A 24,101-nucleotide genomic window follows, 5' to 3' on the forward strand; every position below is an offset into this window, starting at 1 on the left:
AGAGAGAGTTTACTTGCATTTCATGCAAAGAATTAAAAACAGGCAACAAATTGTTTTAGACCTTTCGGTACTCTGTAGTACAGAGACATTTTGATCTGTGCTTTTTTGTATCAAATTTCGATACCCAGCCCTTGATGAAACTGGCTCTCATCAGGATGTCCTCAGGAAAGGAATAGCAAGAGTTTCCTCTGTTGCACAGGGTAAGTTCATTTCTGAGTAAACCTCAATAATAAAAAGAGCACCTAAATGCCTACCGAAAAAACTATTTTGGTTTGTTTAACACTTTTAAGTTACTGCATGATTCCTTATGTGTTTCTTCATAGTCTGGATGACTTTAATATTGATTTACTATGTAGAAAAAAAAATTAAAATAAAGCCACTGCAGCATTACCAGACAGGGACCAAGAAAAAAAAAACACAGTGGACGGCACATCGTTCTTACAATACCATGTTAGTTAGATGCTTAATTAGACACTAAAACACCCCAACGCACCCCTGAGAACAACAAAGGGCCACCTAATGATCCGCCTAATTATCATTCCAGCAGAGGATAAAACATCTGCTCTGCATAGCGTTTTCTTCATCCCCTTTCCTCCCTTTGTTTAGAAGCTGTGTTTGCAGTCAACTCAGCCTAGGGCCCCATTAATACATGCTTTTTCTGTCTTGTGTAACAGGATTAAACCACATAGAAATGGCAGTGTAAACACACCTTTAACTCACATTTGAAACAGATATAACATGTCCAATCAGGGAAATCACTTCAGGAGGTGATCTGAGATCTGTGTAACTGAACCACCACAAATATAGCAGTGTAAACACTAGCCAAATCTGAGTTTAACAATTTAACAACCAAAATCCCTTTTAGTACAACTTAAATATCAGTTATAATAGTCATATAACGCGCAAATAATATATAACCGCATATTGTTTCCCAAACAGCAATCAGATACAGAGGATCTACAGAGTCCATATACTAGTAACATGAATTGAACAGGTGTATATATAGGTGTATAATAATTATTTGATCCCGTGCTGACATAATATCAACTTAATCAATTAACTCAATTAAATAAAGCTTTTGCATCAAGTTGTATTTGATCACCTAACAACGAGCAAGAATGCTGACCCCCACAATTTGGTTATATGCAAATAAAGCAGGCAAATTTGTTCTTTCTATTTAAACCTCAAACCTTATTTAAACCTCACAAAAAACTCATAATGAAAACTACTGCATGTTCAGCATGGAAATGATAGAACTCTATATATGGGGTGGGTAATTCTAAATCTGAAATGTTTTTATAGGCTTTACAGGCAAAAACAAATCAAACTAAAAAAAACATCCCGTAAAGTTTTGATCAAAAGCTTTTAGACTTTAAACAATGCAAAAAAAACAAGTTCATTTTCATAAAGTTTGAAGAGTTCAGAAATCAATATTTGGTGGTTTTAAATCACAGTTCTTATGCATCTTGGCATGTTCTCCTCCACCAGTCTTACGCACTGCTTTTAGATAACTTTATGCCTTTACTCCTGGAGCAAAAATACAGTTCAGCAGTTCAGCTTGGTTTGATGGCTTGTGATCATCCATCTTCCTCTTGATAATATTTCAGAGGAAATATTTCAATTTGGTAAAATTAAAGAAACTCATAATGGTCTCTTTTTTTTCAGAGCTGTATGTGTGAATATTTCCTATAAATATATTGTAATTCTGTGCACTTCGGGTTCCTGGTTGGTTTGATTGGATAAAAAAAGGTTCACTTTGTCTTGCTTATATCATCATAGTAGATCATACTATATATAGAATCATATTATAAATATATCATATTGCCAGGTTTTTACAATACACTGCAATACCACACTTTTAATTTAAACAAAGAACAAGTTAAAATACTCAATAAATTACTTATATAGTATACTGAGGGCATGGGAACAGGAACCTATGCATAGTACAGGTATCTGGTGGGACACAGTTGAGGGACGAACCTGTATGTGTATGTAGGAGTGGAGCGGTGTGTTGTTAAAAGTGTGAGTGTGTTGCAATGCTACAGTAAAGTATAATAGTATATATAGCACCTCTCCAAAAAGACAGCATTTGATCACAAAAAGACAGCATATTAATTTTTGAAAAATAACCCATGCTGAGGCACAACTACACTGAAAAAAATAAATCTGAACATTAGTAAATGTAACATATCTAAATCTGTGTTAATAACAACAAAAATATATGTTTCTACCTTTACATGAATATATCCAGTTTTTAATTACTCCACATTTGTTCAAAATACAAGACTTTGTGTATTTTTTCCTTAATATAATTTATTTATGTAATCCCAACAAATCTTTTTAGGTACACAAATCTGCACAACAAACTAAAGTCTTGTTATATTTACTAGGGTTTTAGTCACTACCTGTGTCAATGCTCTTTCTACAGTGTTGGTTCATGCAGCTTTCCTATAGGCTCCTGGTACCATATATTTGCATATTGGGTGTGGCCTCTCCCTTACTTACCATCTTTGTGTTGTCTGTTGCCCAAAGCTACCTTATCCTGGGAGTGCAGTAATTATAATATACATGTTGAATGCCAGGCCTCAGTGTTGTAGAGCTGTAAGAGCACATTAACTTTATTCTGTGTTTCTGGTGATCACAGTATGCTGACTTTGAGCTACAGAGTTCATTCTTTACTGAGTTTACTCCTGTATTGCTCCATTATTATACTGTCAGTATTGGCAGTTAAATAATGATATACTAAATATGTTGAGAATACCCATGGTTTACTTAATATGATAAGTTATGTGAATATTACTAAAGTTTTATTAACTTGGAAGCGTGTGTTAAAATAAAGATGAATTGTTAGTTTATTTGACTAAACAGATCATTTTTTAAAAAGGACAAATTAAACACTTAAGTTGAGTTAACTCAGCTTTTTAAGTCAGCAGTGTACAAGAAAAAAATAAGTTGACAATACTTAAATTTCTCATGTAGTGTCAATTGACTCTTTTATGTTGACACTATCTGAAAAGTAAGTTAGCACTACTGGAGAAATTAAGTTGTAACTATCTGAAAAAGTATGTTAGCACTTCTGGAGTAAAATACAATGTAAATACAATGACTACTCTTGCTTGATCTACCTAATTATCTGATGCAAAAAGTTGACATGATTTTTTAAGTAGATCAAGCACAATCTTTTTTTTCAGTGCAGCACAATAGACACTTTTCTATCGTCCCCATAATATTTATCGTCATATTGCACAGCACTAAAGAGGAATTGTCCAAAATTACTCCTGAGGGTTTGAGGTCATTTCAACCAATAGAGGGTCAACCAGTTATTAAATCCAAAGATTCACACACTTTTTTCACTCTGTTCTGTGAATTTTAACATGTTGTGTTCATTAAAACCATGAAAACATGAAAATATATACTGTTTTGTGTGGTATTAGTTTAAGCACACTGTGTTTGTCTATTGTTGTGACATGGCAATACCACACTTTTCCTATTTAAACAAAGAACAACCTAAAACACTCAATAAATGCCGTCCTTATATAGTACCTTATTTTTGATTCTATAAAACACCACAAACAGAACGACTCAAAAAAGACACCATATTATTTGATGAAATATAACCCATGCAGAGGCACAGCTACGTGTGGAAGTAAGATGTAGTGTGTAGTTACAGATCCATAACAGCGTAATCATGATTGAATATACAGTAAAGCCTCCACCGCCACAATCTTACGACAGGTCTGTCACAATATCTCACATCGTAAAGAACATGGCAGCTGCAGCACTGCTTAAAAACAACCCCCTTCTCCCCCTTCTGTATGTATGAGCTCATCCATTTTCATGTAATGAAACTTCTGTTGCCTGCTGGGTACGCGGGTTCCTATACTTTATTCAAAACCTCATTTACAGCTCATGTTTTTCATATAAACACGGAGGTGAGGGGGAAAAATAATCACAGAGTGGAAATGTCTGACTTTTTTGCTTTCTTTCGTCTCTAGCCTTCCAAGAAGAACAGATAATCTATACACCAGCTATTTCTTTAACCCTTTGAACTCTAGGCTGTTTTGGTGTGTTTTTTTCTCCGTTTTTGTCAGTTATAAGACTCTTTCAGGTCTTATAACACAGTAATTATATCAGACAAACACATGCCCTGATCTATTTTACTCCAGAAGACATACAGCTCCTCAAAAATATAATCATTTAAAATGTAAAAAGAAGCAGAATTGTTATAATTTTCTGGAAATGATCACGTTTTGCTCAAATTTTACCAAGCACCTGTTTTTTAAACTTATTTTTGAATGTATAGACTTTAAATATATTCACACCTATAAGATATCTTTTCAAAAATGGTTAGACTAGAGTGTTTATGAGTTGAAAGCATAAGAATATTGATGATAGTTCATTACATGGTTTATTATTACTTTGATACAATACATGGAGAGAATCAGACTGATTTATTTTTCTTGATAATCACACCTCTACACTGAAAAAAATAGTGTGCTTGATCTACTTAAAAAAAAATCATGTCAACTTTTTGCATCAGATAATTAGGTAAACCAAGCAAGAGTAGTCATTATATTTACTACTTAATTTCTCCAGTAGTTCTAACATACTTTTTTAAACTTAATTTTCTCAAGTAGGGCTAACATACTTTTTCAGTAGTGTCAACTTAAACGAGTCCATTGACACTACATGGGAAATTTAAGTTTTGTCAACTTAATTTTCTCTTGTACACTGCTGACTTAAAAAGCTGAGTTAACTCAACTTAAGTGTTTAATTTGTCCTTTTTAAAAAATGATTTGTTCAGTCAAATAAACTAACAATTCATCTTTATTTTAACACACACTTTCAAGTTAATAAAACTTTAGTAATATTCACATAACTTATCATAAAAAATCACACAGAATAAAGTTAACGTGCTCTTACAGCTCTACAACACTGAGGCCTGCCAACCAACATGTATATTATAATTACTTCACTCCCAGGATAAGGTAGCTTTGGGCAACAGACAACACAAAGATGGTAAGTAAGGGAGAGGCCACACCCAATATGTAAATATATGGTACCAGGAGCCTATAGGAAAGCTGCATGAACCAACACTGTAGAAAGAGCATTGACACAGGTAGTGACTAAAACCCTAGTAAATATAACAAGACTTTAGTTTGTTGTGCAGGTGTACCTAAAAAGATTTGTTGGGGTTACATAAATAAATGATATTATATATTATAATAAATAAATCTGAGCGTAACATGTAACATAAATGTAATGTAATTAAATCTGTGTTATTAACAACAAAAAAATATTGTGGCGTCTGTGTGTGTGTGTGTGGCTGCTGTGTGCCTGTCTCTGTGTGCCGGCCTCTGTGTGCCTGTCTCTGTGTGCCCGCCTCTGTGTGGGTGGGCACCACTCTGAATCTACCATCCGGTAGATTCCTAGTTGGTTTAGTGACCTTAGGGCTGTTTATGTTGTGTGGGTAGTTGGGTTTTGTTCTCCTAGTCTTGTTAAAGGCTATAAGTGAGTGGCAAGCCTGTTAATAAAGAGCTGTTGAGTACTTGCAATGAGTCTCATGAGTCTTCCTTCCTCTTCCATGCCACAATATGTGTTTTCCTTTACATGAATATATCCAGTGTTTAATTACTCAATATTTGCTCGAAATACAAGACATTGTGTAATTTCTCCTTAATATAATTTTTTTATGTAATCCCAACAAATCTTCTTAGGTACACAACAATCTGCACAACAAACTAAAGTCTTGTTATATTTACTAGGGTTTTAGTCACTACCTGTGTCAATGCTCTTTCTACAGTGTTGTTTCATGCAGCTTTCCTATAGGCTCCTGGTACCATATATTTGCATATTGGGTGTGGCCTCTCCCTTACTTACCATCTTTGTGTTGTCTGTTGCCCAAAGCTACCTTATCCTGGGAGTGCAGTAATTATAATACATGTTGAATGCCAGGCCTCAGTGTTGTAGAGCTGTAAGAGCACATTAACTTTATTCTGTGTTTCTGGTGATCACAGTATGCTGGCTTTGAGCTGCAGAGTTCACTCTTTACTGAGTTTACTCCTGTATTGCTCCATTATTATACTGTCAGTATTGGCAGTTAAATAATAATATACTAAATATGTTGAGAATACCTATGTTTAACTTAAAATGATAAATTATGTGAATATTACTAAAGTTTTATTAACTTGAAAGCGTGTGTTAAAATAAAGAGGTATTGTTAGTTTATTTGAATAAACAGATCATTTTTTAAAAAGGACAAATTAAACACTTAAGTTGAGTTAACTCAGTCAGCAGTGTACAAGAGAAAATTAAGTTGAGAATACTTAAATTTCCCATGTAGTGTCAATGGACTTGTTTAAGTTGACACTACTGAAAAAGTATGTTAGCCCTACTTTAGAGAAAATTAAGTTGTAACTATTTGAAAAAGTATGTTAGAACTACTGGAGAAATTAAGTAGTAAATATAATGACTACTCTTGCTTGATCTACCTAATTATCTGATGCAAAAAGTTGACATGATTTTTTGTAAGAAGATCAAGCACACTATTTTTTTCAGTGCAGAATATGGACCAAAACGCTGGCCTGTTAACCAAAAGTTAAAAGTTTAAAGTTTGAAGATCTAGGAAAAATAGTTAAAAGTATTTATTTTAGTATGAAACTTTTTCTGCTTGACTTAATTAGTGTAATCAACATATAAAATTAAAATGGTTCATCTCACATATTTGCAACCACCCCCCTGCAAAAAAAAAAAAAAAAAAAAAAACTAAAACTAAATTGCAATGTTATGTTTAAATGTCATGTAAAACTACTGTTTTGTATGTTGGTCTTTTTACTAATTAAGTAGTGAAACATTAAAAAAGTTTTTTTTAATGAAAAATGAGTGAATTATCCTATTTGAAGCATTACCTGTTAGAGGTAAGGAACACCATTGCAGTAAATATTGATAGAATAATTAGTAATGGAGATATTAAAAATATATATGTTTACACTGCTTGTAATATTTACACTGCTTTTGGATAATTAAACATGCACCGGTTCAAACTGACCCTGGAACAGTATTGCTGTTCCTGACAAATGAATATAATAGGAGGGTTAAGGGGTTAAATGTCACATGAGCTTCTTTTTTCTTTTTTTTCTTCATATTAGAAACCTTGTAAAAAATTAAGTAAAGCTGCTTGAGTTTGACCAGTACAGTTTTTTTTCAATATTAATGTGTTATTAGAATTTAGAGTTGAAAAAAATATTTTAAAAAAATTAATAATTCATTTGGAAGAGTTACAACAATGGAATGGTCCTCAACATGTTTCAGTGCCACAGACATCATTTAAAAAGCTTTTAAACTCCAATTTCAACCCCTTTTAATTGTTCTACACATCAGACACATCATTATTTTTTAATAAAATCATGTACTATATCTCCAGTTGCTCCAATTGAGATGCTTTCATATTACTGATATTCCGACCAAACCTCACCTTCAGAAGACACCCCTCACTGTTCTCCGCTTCATCCTGCCTGTATCCTGCGTTCAGCTCGAGGGAGGTTTCTCTAAAGCCCATGTTGGTATCGTGCTCTTGTGTCTGAGGCGGAGGCTAAGCCCCCTCCTCTCCCGGCACCCATTATTTTTTATCTACTTACTTCAGGAAACACATTATGGCCCAGAGAGGAGTTAGTGAAAAGAACAAGATGACTGGTAATGGAACTGTAAGGGCATGACTAATACTGTCTGGATAAGTTAATGTCAGTGCCCTCCGTTTATCTTAGCTAGCGCGCTCCTGCACACTGCCCGAGATAAACGTGTGCTGCATTACTCCGTGTAACAGCCGGTCCCCAGCAAGAGCCCTGCACAGGATACTCAGACCAGGTGACCCAATATGACGTTAAAAAATATATATATCACAAATGAATAGCACTCATGCTACAGTGGCTTTTTCACATTTTGTCACCTTACAACCACAAACTGTATAAAAATGTATTGGGGTCTTTCTCCATTTGAAGTTGGAAACCATGTCACAAAGGTTGGAGGGTTTAAAAAAAAGCCTAAAATATTAGGGACAATTTCAAGAGTCAGTATATACAGGGGTTGTACAATGAAACTGAAACACCTGTCATTTTAGTGTGGGAGATTTCATGGCTAAATTGGAGCAGCCTGGTAGCCAAGCTAAGGGTAAGAGCACAGTTTTGCTCAAAATATTGCAATACACACAACATTATGGGTGACATACCAGAGTTCAAAAGAGGACAAATTGTTGGTGCAGGTCTTTCTGGCGCATCTGTGACCAAGACAGCAAGTCTTTGTGATGCATCAAGAGCCCAGTATCCAGGGTAATGTCAGCATACCACCAAGAAAGACCAACCACATCCAACAGGATTAACTGTGGACGCTGTAAGAGGAAGCTGTCTGAAAGGGATGTTCGGGTGCTAACCGGATTGTATCCAAAAAACAAAAAACCACGGCTGGCCAAATCATGACAGAATTCAATGTACACCTCAACTCTCCTGTTTCCACCAGAACTGTCTGTCAGGACAATAAATTATTGTGGTCTAAAACCAGGTGTTTTAGTTTCATTGTCCAACCCCTGTACATTAAAACCACATTTTCCTTATGATTTCTTTCATTTTCCTTTTTTAAATCATATTTCAAAGGCGCTTTACGTATGTAAAATAGCTCGTCACATTACCAATTTTCAACATTTGAGCAAACATTTTTAGTGTAATATATATATATATATATATATTTTTTTTTTTTTTTTTTTTTTTTTTAAGGTTTAACTTTTAGGATTTCATAAAAACAGATCCAGATTAGATATTGTTAGCTCTTTTAAACTGCTTCCACAGGTCATCAAAGAATAATCATCTCAAGGCATGAGAAGGTGAGTCCATACTTGCTCATTTTATTTTGATAATTTGACTATAATTCTCTTTATCAGGTAGCTCATAACTTCTTTGTGTCACTGGTGTTATGTTCATGTTAACATTTTAAGTTCATTCAACTCAACTCAGTCAAGTTATCATGTAGATTTGACTCAGTTAAGTTGTAAATACATACAATTTTAAGTTTATCTAACATAACTGAGTCAAAGCTAGATGATAACGCCACACAACAATAGTTTAATTAACTCAAAGTTTTGTTCAAGCTATGCGGACTAGTTTATTTGATTTAATATATGTATGTATATATATATGGGTATTCTCAAAATATTTAGCTTTTTTTTTTCAGTTCTGACAGTATAAAACTGCAGCAGTACAAGAGTAAACTCTGTAGCTCCAAGCCAACACACTGTGATTGATCACTAGAAACACAGAATAATGGTGATCTGCTCTTACAGCCTATAACACTGAGCACTAGCAATCAACACACATATTATACCGCTGCACTGGATAGGATAAGGTAGCTTTGAGCAACAGACAACACAAAGATGGTTAGTAAGGGACAGGCCACACCCAATATGCAAATATATGGTGCCAGGAGCCTATAGGAAAGCTGCATGAACCAACACTGTGTAAAGAACACTGACACTACACTACTAAGTTGGTTTAAATCACATTTTTTTCATTGGCTCAACAAACATTTTTAAGTTTTCAGGTTGAAGTTCTCTGAACTTTTATTGAGTTTTACTGGCCGGTAAGTTCACTCAACTTGATAATATTAGTTCTCCTAACTAAAACATAAAATCACTTTTTAGAATGCATGTATCATTTCATACATTCCACTTCACACTAATACATAACTTTGTGTTGGTTTATCACTTAAAATCTCAATAAAATACATTTATGTTTGTGGTTGTAAGTGTAAGTGACAAAATGTGGAAAAATTCAAGGGGTGTTCATACTTTTGCAAGCCACTGTACATGCTCAAGATTCACAGGTCAAAGGAATGGGCAGAGCTAGCACTAGTTAGCATTAGCTTTAGTGACTATAGTAAAGTTGGAAGCAGTTTTCAGACTGTGGTGGTGCACTGCAGCACCCTTCATCACAAAGCATTTCACACAAGCAATTACTTCAAACGTCCAGCAGAAAGACAATTTGTCTCACTGTGTTTCCAGCAGAGCCGCTCTTTCTAAACTTTATTTATTCTGCTTCTTCTTGTCTCAGCAGGAGGAGCTGTGAAGAACTGCCAGGCCTGTTATCTGCATGGAGGCAATGTCCTGCCAAGTCCTGCAAAATCCAGTAACCTCTTCATCACTCAGTTTAAGTGACACAAAGCAGGACACGAGGTGGAGGCCGAAATCCACCAGTGGTGCCGTCACAAGTATGGTGAACATGGTTGTCTTTATTTATATTGTGTTTTAAGTTTGGTTAACATATGCTTTTTAGGTTGTCTAGGTTTTGGGGTCTTAAGAATGCAAAAAAGGTCATAACTGTCATAATTAACTGTACTTAGGGTAGTAATAAACTGTCACGCTAGCCTCTTGTATGTCTTGTGTGTTTCCTTTTCTGTTCCTTTCTTCCTGTCTTGCCTTTCACCCAGTTTTGTTTTCCTCCCCCATGTTCTCTTTAAGCACATGGTCCTGTGTTATTGTCCTGTTTCTGCTCTAGCCCTGCCATTGTTATTAGTGGGTGTGACCTTGTTTCTTGTTTGTAACCCCGCCCCCTTGTTTCCTTCTCCAGGTGTTCCTCACCCTCCTTGTGTATATATGCCCCTTTGTTTCAGTGTTCCTGGTAGAGCCTTTTGTGTGCTAATATGCCATGTATGTGTGACAGGTTCGTTCATTCAATAAAATATTCATAAAAAATCAATGGTATAAAAAATCTGTAAATGGGGTTAGCAATGTTTTCAAATAGGCACAATCAAGTAGAACTCCGCGATTTTATATCCTACCTTTGGACTCAAGAATCAGAATAACACCTTATATTACATAAAATAAGGTGAGAACTGTAAGTGAGACTGACTAAGGTTGTTCCTAAAATAAGCCAAATAATCTTACATTTACAAAACTTGGAAAGACAATTTTTTAACAACTTTTCACTGGAAAAAAAAAACGGCAGCTCAGGCATTAGAGCATAGTGGCGCTCAAAGCAATAAGAGCTCATATTTGCTCATTTTATGTGATTTAGACGCTTTAATCATGTTTATTATACTGTGTAGGAATGGCTTTTGTGACATAAAAAGGTCAATATCAAACATACAATAAAAATGTTAAACACTTCCAAAATCTAAGTAATATTTTAGTTAATTGGATTTAACTTTTATATTATTGCTTTAAAGCATTAGATTCTTATTTTGTGTGCAGAAACAGCATTTTCATATTTTTTCATTGCTTGACTATAACTCAGGTTCTCTAACAGGGTTAATGTTAGATAAACAGCTCTGGAAAAAAATAAGAGACCACTTAAAAAAATATGAGTTTCTTTAATATAATCAAGAGGAAGATGGATGATCACAAGCCATCAAACCAAACTGAACTGCCTACATTTTTTGCACCAGGAGTTATCCAAAAAGCAGTGTGTAAGACTGGTGGAGGAGAACATGCTGAGACACATGAAAACTGTGATTAAAAAACAGGGTTATTCCACCAAATATTGATTTCTGAACTTATAAAACTTTATGAATATAAACTTGTTTGCTTTGCATTATTTGAGGTCTGAAATCTCTGCATCTTTTTTTTTTTGTTATTTCAGCCATTTCTCATTTTTTGTAAATTAATGCTCTAAATGACAATAATTTTATTTGGAATTTGGAAGAAATGTTGTCTGTAGATAGACTAAAACAACAATGGTTATTTTACTTATTAATAGCAAAATCAGAGAAACTGATTCACTGGTCTCTTAATTTATTCCAGAGCTGTATTTATTACATTTTATTTTATTCATTTTTGTAGTGCAGGAAAAGATAAGACAGATAAAGCATAAGAAACACATTATCATTTTCTAAGAAGCTTGCTATTGGGGAGATGGCAGTTAGGAAAACTCTTAAATTTCTGTATGACAGCTGTGGAAACTTGCCACACACTGTTGCTGAAACACTTCTCAGGAAACATTAGAGTATTTTGACAGTTCAACCATGAATGATTGAACAGCTCAGCAGTGTTCCTGGATGCTCTTACCCAGGCGATGGCCATTATGCCCAAGGCGAAGAGGCTGGGGCCTAGCAGGTTCCAGAGACCGTGGCGGTCCAACTGCAGGGCCATGGACAGAGACATCGCACCCAGCAGATACAGCACCTAGTCGGAGATGAGAGAGGAGCAGAGAGGAGAGAGAGGGACAGAGAGAACGGGTTAGACTGGGCCGGCCTGGGTTAAAGATGTCCACAAGTCTTCCAATTAGAGCTAGCCTGCTGCGCCCGGGCCTGTGAACCCTCAGCCAGAGACAGCCGGTGTAGCGGTTTATTATTACAAAAAAAAAACACAGCACCATCCTCCCCCACTGCTTCAGCCACACACCGGTGCTGATGTGACGTTGCTGATTTGATTAGTACCCACATACTGCTGCTCTCAGCAAAAACACACAGAAAACACACACACTACACACTACACACACATACTACACACTACACAAACACAAGCACACACACACACACACACATTCTCCCCTAGAGGAAAGCAGCTGCTGCACCTAGTCTGTGTCTTCCTCTTCTTCTTCTCCTTCCACTTTCTCTCAAATACAAATATACACACACACTCGCTGCTTACACACACACACACACACACACACCCCACACACACATTTTGTCTCTTCTAAGCCCTCACATTAATCTAACTCTTTCCCTCCCCATTCTTTATCCCTTTAATTCTCTCTCCCTCCTGACTTCTCCAGTCTGGGGAACAGCTAATAAGTAAAACAAAGAAATGGTCCGGGCTCTCTCCATCTCTCTCTCTCTCTCTCTGTCTCTCTCTCTCTCACAAACACACACACACACACACACACTTAGTGTAAAAAATGCTCTGCCTGTGTTTACTGTGAAAAACTGCGAGATGCTGACAAGCAGAACAGATTTCTAGCATTCATATATTTACATTACAGCTCTAAATCAAAGCTGTATAAACTATATGCACAACAATTTGTCTTAAAAAGTGAAATAAATTGCCAATTATTTATTTTTCTGAAAATCACAATGATTTAATGAAGTGTACATGCTATTAATATAATGCAATAATATACGCACAGATTTAAAATGAAGGTTTTGTCAAATTGCTATGCAAATTGCAGTGCTGTAAAAAAAAAAGTAAGAAAGTATTTTCTTCCCTTTTTTAACACTTCCCGGCACATTACTAAATCTAAATACTAATCGACAGTAATAATAATAGAATAGAAGAAGCAGCTCTCAAATTATGATTTCATTTCAATCCTTACGGAAAAAAAACCCAAACCCAAACAAACCAAAACAAATGTGAGAAAACAAAATAATAATAACTGCCCTCATGAATTACCTGTAATTAACTACTATTTCACAAGCTACACCCAAGTCTGATTATTGACAGTCCTCTAGAATCAAGAAATCACTTAAACACAACCTGTCTGACAACATGAAGCAGATAAAAGATTAAAAAGCAACATGTTATTTGAAGAAACGGACGTGGATTAAAAAAAACGTACAAAGCCATTTTTAAGTCTTAGGTATTCTAGTAAATCGCAGTAAGAGCCAATATTCACAAATGGAGAAAAAATATGAAACAGTGATGATCCTTCCCAGGAGTGGCTGGCCTACCGAAACTACTCCTAAAGGTCATGGACAGCTCATCCAGGAGGTCACAAAACATTCGCCAAAAAAAACATATTGACAATCCTTAAGACTTCTTGAATAAATATTCTATGGACTGACTGGAGTGGCCTAGTTAAAGTCTGGACTTAAATCTGATTGAGATGCTGCGGCATATCCTTAAACAGGCCGTTCACACTAGAAAACAATTAAAACAATTCTGAAAAATTCCTCTTTCCTCAAAAAGACTGATATCCAGTTATTACATTGTTGTTGCCAATTAGATTTAGGGTCAATTACTTTTTTTACATAGGGCCAGGTGAGTTTGGATAGATTTTTTCACCTTATTGAATTAATTTATCATTTAAAAACTGCTTTTTGTATTCACGCAAGTTACCTTTTTCTGATATTAAAGCTTGTTTGATAATCTGTGGAAAATTATCAAACAAGTGCCTGGAAAATTCATACATAAGTGGCTAACACTTTACATTAAGTGTTGACTAACTAAAATGCATTATTGCATTAGTTACCATCAATAAGACATGAGGTAATACATTGACACAGCTTAGGTAATGTTAATTAAATACATTACAACAACATTCATTAATGTTACTTTCACATGAAATGAAGTGAAGCGTTTGTTAAGATGAACAATAAATCATATACTTTATTAATAGTGTTAACTAATGTTCGGTAAACAAGTGCACTAGTTATTATTCTTGTTTTTTGCTTACATACTGCAGTTATGCATATGGTAATTGTTAAATATTCATAACTAAACTATAATATACTATGAAAACTAAATATTACTTAAATATTAACATAATTGTCTGTGGTAACACTTATGCAGTGTTATTTCAGTGTATGATTTATTATTCATCTGAAAAAATGCTTCACTTGTAATTTTAGTTCAATTACATTTCGTGTAAAAGTAACATTAATTAATGCTGTTGTTCCATGTTTAATTAATATTACCTAAGCTTTGTTAATGTATTACCCCATGTCTTATTCATGGTAACTAATGCATTAATTCATGTTAGTTAGTCAACGCTTAATGTAAAGCGTTACCCATAAGTGCTTATTTAACACAGTGACCATGTACTATATAACAAATGAACCTGGCTGATTTTTTATTTGCATTAACAGTGAACTCTGTCATGTGATATACTTTACCTGCTTGATGATGGACTTGAGTCTGGCCATAGAAATAACCGTGACCCACACTGACATGAGGGAGCCGAGAAAATCACAGAACTGCAGGACGTCGTACTCCATAATGCAGAAAACCACAATACCTGGCTGATCACACGCGTGGTAGAACTGGAAGTAAGAAATAACCAAAAACATACATATTAACAGATTGAAAACTCATCAGATTCATCAGAAAGTTTTATTTCTATATTATTTCCACAGTCAGCGTTCTGCACCGCTGTCGTCTCATGCTGTATTCAGAGGAGCACTCACAGTAGAAAAGAACATGGTGAAGATGTAGACGGAGGCCTCCAGCAGGTAATGGCTGCGGATGGCGATTGCCACGGGCGGAACAAACATCAGATTACTCAGACAAAGCAGCAAAGTAGAGAGGAGCTGAAATCCATACGAATAAGCCTCAGTGTTGTCTGTGCATCCCCAGCCGTCCCAACCTAGAACAAACGTTAAAGAACATAGACAGCTGTTACATTTAATATGAGTGAATTACTGTAACAAGATATGGTGGAAAGATTCACACACTTTATTGCCAAATTTATTTCTAATTTTCTCCCATTTTTTCTTCTTCATTTAGGCCGCTTGTTCCATCCATTTCACCCATTCAGTTGCTTCTCTATCACTAGTGATGGCGCAACACCTGGAGGTTGAGAACTACTAGCACATGCCTCTTGCGATACATGTGAAGTCAGCCACTGCCTCTTTTCCAACTTTTCATTGCTGAGTAGCATCACAGCGCACTCGGATGAAAAGCGCAGTGACTCGGTTCCGATACACCAGCTCACAGATGCCTTGGCTGATCAGCATCACCCTTTGAAGTGATGAGGGAAAAGAGAGACATCCACCCCTCCCAGACAGAGCAAGGCCAACTGTGCTCTCTTTAGTCTCCAAGAGATGATGGCAAGCTGAATGGCCAGGATTAGAACCAGCAAGCTCCTGATCATAGTGGCAGCACCTTGAAATCTTATGTCAATTAATACATAGGGTTTACACTCTTTATAGCTAGAACAGAGTTTGGACAGTCTTCTGGAAAGGCTTTCCACAGGGTTTAACACTGATGTTGGACGAGAAATCCTGGATCAGAGTCTCTAAAATCTCTTGATATGCTGAAGCATTAGTAGGTGATATGCTTCACTATAGTAGGTAGCAGTACAAACGAGTAATGGGATTGGGCATACAGGAAATATCTGTGTTATATTTCAGCAACATAGCAATCTTGTAAGGAACGCTGTGTAATGATCTGCCTTGTTTTCGTCTCCTTTCCCTTCTTATTTACTGCTGCTCTTGTGTTTTTGGCCTCTGTTTTGGTTTCTTTTCTCCTGTCATGTTCTATCCTGTTGTAAGCTCGGCCGTGTCATTAGTGTTCCCACCTGTGTGTGGTTTGTTATCCATCCTCTGAAATATTCCCTTTGGTTCTGAGGTTCATTGTTTGGTCTTGCAGACATTTCTGTGTCAAGCTATGTGTTCCCCTGCTGTTCTCAGTATCCCTTTGTTTTGTTTAGGTTTAATTTTGATTTAAATCAAAATGAACTTTTATTTCCAGGGCCTCCAACTTTGTAGTAAACACAAAAATAGTATTTGTCCGGTCTCACATTTGCCAACAAACATCTTGATGATTCCCAGGACTTTGGGGAAATATTCTGTAGACTGATGTGACAAAAATGCAACTTTCTGAACTTAATTTTAGAAAAAGTACATCATACTGAATGTAAAACATGGTGGTGGTAGTGTGATAGTCTGGGCCTGCTTTGCTGATTAAGGACCTAGACAACTTGCTGCAATAAATGGAACCAGGAATTCTGCTGTATACCAGACAATCCTGAAGCAGAATGTGTCTCCATCAGTTTGTGACCTTAAGCTCAGGCGTAATTGGGTTCTGCCGCAGGACAATGACCCAAAGCACAAAAACAAGTTCACCTCTAAATGGCTCAAAAAAAAAAAAAAAAAAAAAATCAAAGTCATGAGATGCTGTGGCATGATCTTAAAGATCATTTTGTGGCTGAATCATAATTTTATCAAAAAGAGTGGACCAAAATTCCTAAGACTAAGTTGAGTGTAAACGGTGTGAGTGAGCCATTTACCCATCTCCCATTGTGCATCTGTCCCCAGCACTTTGTGTAATGCAGAACTGTTACAAATGAATGATTACTCGACAGTGAAATTTGTGATCAACAAATTTAAATAATCACCATTGTCGATTATATCGACTAATCTTTGCTGCCCTATCTGCTGCTTTTGACAGTGGATTTCTAATTTTTCCCATTTTTTTTCCCAATTTACACGGCCAACTACCCAACCTACTCATTAGGACTTCCCCTATCACTAGTGATGCCCCAACACACCAGGAGGGTGAAGACTAACACATGCTTCCTCCAATACATGTGAAGCCAGCCACCTATTCTTTTCAAGTTACTGCTGATGCAGCATTACCGAGCAGCCAGCGCACTCGGAGGAAAGCGCAGTGACTCGGTTCTGATATATCAGCTAACAGACGCCCTGTGCTGTGGACATCACCCTAGGAATGACGTGGGAAGAGAGCGCCATCTACCCACCCGGAGGAAGCAGGGACTGAGTGCCGGCGGCTTGATGGCAAAACTGCATGAGCTGGGGTTCGAACCTGCGATCTCCCGCTTATAGTGGCAGAGCTTTAGACCACTGGAGCACTCGGCGCCCCGATTAAATACACAGTTGTTTAATTATACAATAATATTGTTAGTGAATTTTAATTTCAAATTATTCTTCATTAATTGCTGTCTGTTTTTGACTCTAGCTTTAGCATGCCAGCCCAACAGGGGGCGATCATACTTTACCAAGTGTGATTAAAAAAAAAGACAAGTGATTTGATAGTCAAACAATGTATTAATTATTGAAAAAATCATATTATGAATCAGCCATTTTTTGAATGTAGCTTAAGGTTTCTCTGTAATAGTTTTACATTACATAACATTATGCAACACCAATTATTAATTTTTCAACTCCAACGATTGTACAGGAGCACTTTGTAGCTATCTCTGGTTGGTGGTGGTTTATTTCCAGTCCAACACTAAGGTGTTTAAAAACTCCACTGCTCCTCCATCTGATGCGCTCATACCAGCACAACACACAATCACACACCACCACCATGTCTGTGATTTTATAACTAAATAAAACTCCTATAATCGCTACTTATTGGAGTTGCTAAAATGGATAACGGGTGTTGAAACAAGGCGGTGATGCTCGTGAAAGATGGTAAAGTTGTTATAGGTAAAGCTGTAGTATAAAGAGTGTCGTATGATGTTTGGTAAGCACACATACATTTGCATGATGCCTCACCCAAACACGTGCACCCATCATCGCCCAGCCGTATACGCACTGTTAAATAATCTACAGCACCTCCTCAAACACCAAAACAAGAGAAGCCCACGTTCAGCCCCACGTTTGCGAGCTCATCTGTGTGCTTTTGTAAACAGCTTCATAAATATAGATTGGATGCTGTAAGTGTGCAGGGATGTAAACAGTGTTGGGAAAGAGGTGCAGTGAGCTTTACCTCACACATGAAATATGAGGAAACAAGGCCGGGACCAGTCTCTTTGATTACGGCTGCCTAATCAACAGCAGAAAATATGGGCTGTTTCCCCCCTGTTTCTGAAGCGCAGCCCGACTGAAGATTAATTGGGTGTCAAAAGAGACGATCAGGCAGCGCTCTTTAACACACTCGAGAAGAAAGCCTGCGCTGGCGGAGGGAATCAGAGGCAACTTAAAGGGGAAGTTTCGAAACACCAGCTGTTTTGCCCCCGCAAATATTCATTAAAGCTCCGGCAGACGCGTCAGCGACGTAGCCGACTGTAGCGAAACAGCGAGGGAGAAACAAAGAGCACTCCGCGAAAGCCTCCGTAATGGCGGAGTAATTGAGAGGCCGTGATTTGCATATTTCCCCGGCATTATCGTACGTCCTCTAATTAAGCGGCTGTTTGATTCGTGATCTCTCATTCACACGGAGGGAGACACAAGCGACATACGTGCGGCGGAATCGTCCCAACTTAACCTGCCAATTATCGGTGATTGGCGTTCGACTGTGGAGAGGGGCGATTACAGTGAAATGATGAAATAACTCAGCGATTAAAATCACATTAACCTTTAGACTGATTGCGACGCGCCGAGACGAACAGCAAGGAATGCAACAGATATCGTTCTCTGTAAACCATTTTCTAAGATAATCACTGGCATTACATTCCTGAATGAGTTTAACCCTGCATGCTCTGGAGTTATAACTGGCTTTGACTGCATCTTTAAATAAATGTAGACTTAAAGAACATGGCAACATAATGTGAGTGTTCAAGAATTTAAGTCATATTAAATTTACATTATTTAATTATTTGAGTCTGCACTTATTTCCAATTTTGGAAGGAACATAGACATTACAATGCTGCACAATTTAGATTAGCCATTTATTTGTTTAAGCTCCGCCTACCAGGAAGTCAGCCATATTGGAATTTGTGCAATTTTCACACATTTTTCACAAACTCATTCGAATTCCTCCTTGAGTCTTGTAACAGAGTGTCAGATTACCTCTAAATTAGGTATGGAAAAACTCCAGACACATATGGTGATAAATTGTGAAGGAATAGTCGATATATGAAATGATGACGTAATGGCAGGCAATTGATTTACTGGTGATACAACACTAGACAAAAGTGAAACAACAACATGGTCGGAAAACAGCTTCTTGGAAATTCATAAAACTTGGCAAAAACATAAGAAACTTCATTACACATGTTTTTAGTGTTGGAACAATTGACTCCACCCAACAGGAAGTCAGCCATTTTGATATATGTGCATTTTACACATGTGCACAACATGAAACAGGAGACTGAGACCTTTCAGGCACTTCCGAGGCATAAGAAGAGTATACCAAAAACCATGTGGACAAAACCATAAAGGATTTGGGATACTGTTCTCTGGAGCAACAAGACAAAATTAAAACTTCTCGGGTCTAAGGCTCAGCAATATGTCTGGAGGAGGAAGAACAAGGCTTATACAGAAAAGAACAGCTTGCCTACTGTGAAGCATGGTGGTGGGTCAGCCATGCTCACTCTGGGTCTGTTTTACATCTTCAGGTACATGGAAATCTCCACTATGTGGAAGGTACCATGAATTTATTTAACTACCAGGAGAACTTGGGTGAAAATATCATGCAGTCAGTGACAAAAAAGCTGAAGCTTTAGAGACATTGGACCTTTCAACAGGACAATGATCTCTAATTCTACTATGGCTCGGTTGCAGAAGAAGGGCTGGAAGATTCTGAGGTGCCCATCGCAATCACTCGAGTTAGAGCTGTATACAGTTCGTACATTGAACAAGGCATTTCACACTTTTGACCCAGAATGCCATGTTACAGTGAGGTTCGAGTAAGGAATTAAGAATATAAAGCAGCATGTTTTTGTTCTTTCCATCGGTAATGGCTGCAGATTCTGAGGATTAACTCAACGAGTGGCTCTAAAAACTCTCAGGGGAAAGTAGATTTAAGCTTTAGTCACCTGCTTTGCACTCGCATGCAGCGTACAGGTAGTTGTTGGTGCGGAGAAGCTTGCACTGGCCATATGTTCCACAGTCGTTGATGCACGGGGTCAGGTATGATCGTAGATAAACCTCGGCCGTAACATTAGTGCACGCATCAAACCTGGAATAGAGGATGAAGATATTAACAGAGATACAATGCATATTGTACAAATTATAGAAAATGTCTGGGTTCCTCAAGGGATCAATATGTATTATATTTCCTGTTTTAACTAAAAACATGATACAGAGACATGAACAATTCAAAAATGTACTGTTGCCATTATGTATAACAGATAGAGACTACTTGGAGCCCAGAAGGACTACAAGACAAATGCTGAGCTTTTCCAAGCACTAAGCTTCAGCTAAAGTTCGCTAAACTTAGCTTGCAAATTTACCACAACCACTAGTAGAAATGGGCATTTTTGCGTTTGCAAAAAAAAAAAAAGAAAAAAAAAAAAATCAAATTTTTTCCCCATTTTCCTCCCAATTTGGTTTTCAAATTGCCTCATCCCTTTGTGCGTCCCCATCACCAGTGGTATCTGCGACCCTAGGAGGGTGCGGATGAGCACACGCCTCCTCCATCATCGGAGGAAAGCGCAGCAACTCCGATCCGATAGATCTGCTCACAGACGCCTTGTGCCACCCAGCGCCACCTTTGAGCTTGATCGGGAAAGAGCGCCATCCACCCACTCGGAGGGAGCAAGGCCAATTTTGCTCCCTCTGGGTGCCGGCAGCTGATGGCAGAGCTACATGAATGGGATTCGAACTAGCGACCTCCCGTTCATATTGGCAATGCATCAGACCACTGGACCACTCAGAGCCCTGCGTTTGAAAATTTAATGGTCCACATGCATTGATGGGTTATCAATGAGCACTGAACTGAGAAAGGTAAAGTGGTCCAAACTAGTGCTGGCTAGTTCTGTCATGTTACAACATGCTAAAGTGAACTGCTATTAATCACAATGGAGAGCATAGAAAAATTAAAGAGTCATTAGCACAGGTATACAAATTTATATTATTATAATATAAAGATTTTCAATCTAACTAATTAAACAGGTGTATTCCTATCTTGTCTTGTCCATTCATTATTTGACGAAGATAGGACACCTCTGCTCTCTGGCACTGCTCCAAAAAAAAAAAAAACCTTTCTGTGAAACAGAACGTGAACTCCCTTTCAGGAACTTGTTTTAAACAACCTTTCGCTGATGTTCCAACAAGGGCATATTCAAATTCCTAGACTGAGAATAGCTGGTATGGAGGAGCAACCAATCATCTGCAAGCTGAAGAGATGAGTTCAGAAGTTGAACCATGTCTGCAGATCCCGGATAATCACAAAACAAGAAGAAGAGAAAAAAACCTGAAAGATGAAAGGTGACCTTGTGTGTGAGGATAATGTTTCATATCTTCTGAAGCGAGGAGATACGGAGGTGTATTCCCAACTGTGATACTGAGCGAGAAACAGCTTCTGTCGGCCATATTAAATGATGCTCTCAAACTTTGCATGAACTCTCCGCCTCCCTGTTCAATTTGTGTCTGTTCTTTGAAAAGGATAAAATGTTTGAGCAACACTGTGTTTAAAAGGTTTTTAAAAAAGACTAGTTTAATATCCAAAGGTCTCAAGTAAAGAATAATCATAAAGGCAATTATTTTAAGGGATTTAGGTAGAATCCATGTTCCAACAGTTTTTGCCGTTTAAAGACGGCAGAGAATGCATTTGTTTTTAGTTGAGTGTTTATAGCTGTTGCTTAATGTATGTAATGTAACAATGTGCCCAGATGCAGTTTTACATACCTATTTACAAACCGTTCTGCTTTGGAATGAAACACATACAATTGTTGGTGGTGTTTCTTCAATTGTAGGGGTGGGGGGGGGGGGCGTGTATGCGTGCTTTTCTTCTTCAGTTGTTCACCCAGGGGTTTGGGGGGGTGGGGGGGGTGGGGTTTGAGGGTGCGCGCAGTTCTTCAGTTGTTCACCGACGTGTGTTGCAGAACTTCAGACAGTTCTTCGCGCTCTTCTGGCTGAAACTACACCCTTTTTGACTAGGTCTGCCTAACAACAGAGTGATCTATATTCTGATTGGCTCAACGAGAGTACATTATAAAATGTAGCCGATAAATTGGCAAGCGTGAGAAATATCATGTGTGGAGTGTGAGCGTGTGAACTCGCTGAGGTGCGTGTGTCACACGCTCAAAGCGTGAGACTTGAGAACACTGATCTAAACATACAGTTAGCATGATGCTAATTGATTCAAACCACTTGTTACTTGTTAGCTAGCTAGATTAGCAATATAGCTCCAGAGTAAAACTAAAGAAGCTACCCTTAGAAACCATATTTTTTTGTGCAGAAAATCGTTGTTACAACAAAGATATTCCTATAAATGTGTTTTAGTTTCTGATAAACTCACCCACGCTCCGTGTAGCACAGCGAGCGGAGGCTCAGGTACCAGGTCCCGGTCTGAGGATACGGGATTCGCAGCTTGGTGATGTTTGTGGTGGTGTTTACAGTTAGCAGAAACCCTGAAGCAGCTTCTGGATGAGTTGTGTTAGAGAGGAGAGAGGGAGAAAAGAAAAAAGAGAAGCATTTTTTATTTCATTCTATGGCTACAAAATTAGCTCAGCACAAGTTTAGGTTTAGTGTGATGAGGAGGGAGAATAGCTGTAAATTAGATTTTTAAGACACATTTATGAACCTCCCTGCTAAACTACAGGAAATGAACTCCAGATCAACCGTAATACATTGTTTTGCACAAAGAAATGTGTATACGTTTTATATGTGCTTTTTTGGTGTGTAACCAAAATTAAATGACTGTAATTGACTAGAACTTCACTTTTTACAGGGGAAATGGAAACGCTTCGTTTTTTGTGTATGTTTCTTTGAAATCCCAACTGCTTCTTGTTCTTTTCTTGTCATTAAATGCAAGTACATTTTGCTATGTTGTATATATATATATATATTGTATTATGCAGAAATGTATTACAGTAAATGTTACACTATATTTACAAAAGTATCACCCTGGCTTATCGGAACATTCAGGGTTCTTCTAGCGCTAGCAGTTAGCTACTAATAGTAATGCGGCTCCACCCAGCCTTATTGGAAATCTGGAAATCTAAGCTTACTGTAAATAAGTGGCTTTACTCACCCAAATAAACAGTTTCCAGGAGAAAAATCTGTGCAGATTAATATCTAGTGCTTGACTGACTTCAAAAGAAAATGTTTTTTACTTTTTAAGAATTTTGTTTACTTAGCTTAGCTTAGCTGAATTAGGAGGACACCCCTGTTCCTTACTAGTGTCACATAAGGTGCCTTATAATCCAGTGTGCCCTATGTATGAAAAAAGACCAGAAAATAGACATTTATTGATAGTACGCCAAATAATCCGGTGCGCTTTGCAGTGTGAAAAACACGGTTGTAGTTGAGTAGTTGAGGAAATTTTGTTTTGTACGTGGCATCCTATAGGTCTGGCGATGTGGCTGGCCATATCATAGCATCTGTGTCTTCATAGCAAGCTTTTGAAACAGTAGCACCATGTGGATGAGCATTTCCGTGTTGGAACAGATCATTGTGTCACCAAACAAAGATTTGTTTGTTGGGTCCACCAAAACAAAAGGAGGATTTGTCACTGAAGATAACCTGCTGTCATTTTGATTCACTTCTTGACGGTCTGGCACAAATACCCACCAAGTTTCACTCCTGTTGCTTCATTCTTTCTGAGTGCTGCT

At 37.4% G+C, this 24,101-nt stretch overlaps 1 protein-coding gene across 2 annotated transcripts in view; it reads right to left on the minus strand.

Annotated features, from left to right (window-relative positions):
• The window catches only part of tmem8b (transmembrane protein 8B), a 280,766-nt gene that overhangs the window by 16,170 nt on the left and 240,495 nt on the right, over positions 1 to 24,101 (minus strand). Inside the window, exons 8-12 of one of the 2 annotated variants that reach the window (XM_049470533.1) lie at positions 22,787 to 22,907; positions 20,361 to 20,503; positions 15,103 to 15,281; positions 14,812 to 14,958; positions 12,047 to 12,163 (exon numbers count right to left, since the gene is read on the minus strand). In XM_049470533.1, coding sequence (XP_049326490.1) covers positions 12,047 to 12,163; positions 14,812 to 14,958; positions 15,103 to 15,281; positions 20,361 to 20,503; positions 22,787 to 22,907 — 707 coding nt within the window. Of the gene's footprint in view, positions 1 to 12,046; positions 12,164 to 14,811; positions 14,959 to 15,102; positions 15,282 to 20,360; positions 20,504 to 22,786; positions 22,911 to 24,101 lie in introns of both variants that reach the window. The other variant, XM_049470532.1, reaches the window with a different exon arrangement.

The sequence above is a fragment of the Astyanax mexicanus genome, chromosome 22 (assembly GCF_023375975.1).
Source record: "Astyanax mexicanus isolate ESR-SI-001 chromosome 22, AstMex3_surface, whole genome shotgun sequence".
In the NCBI taxonomy this organism is placed as follows: Eukaryota; Metazoa; Chordata; class Actinopteri; order Characiformes; family Acestrorhamphidae; genus Astyanax; species Astyanax mexicanus.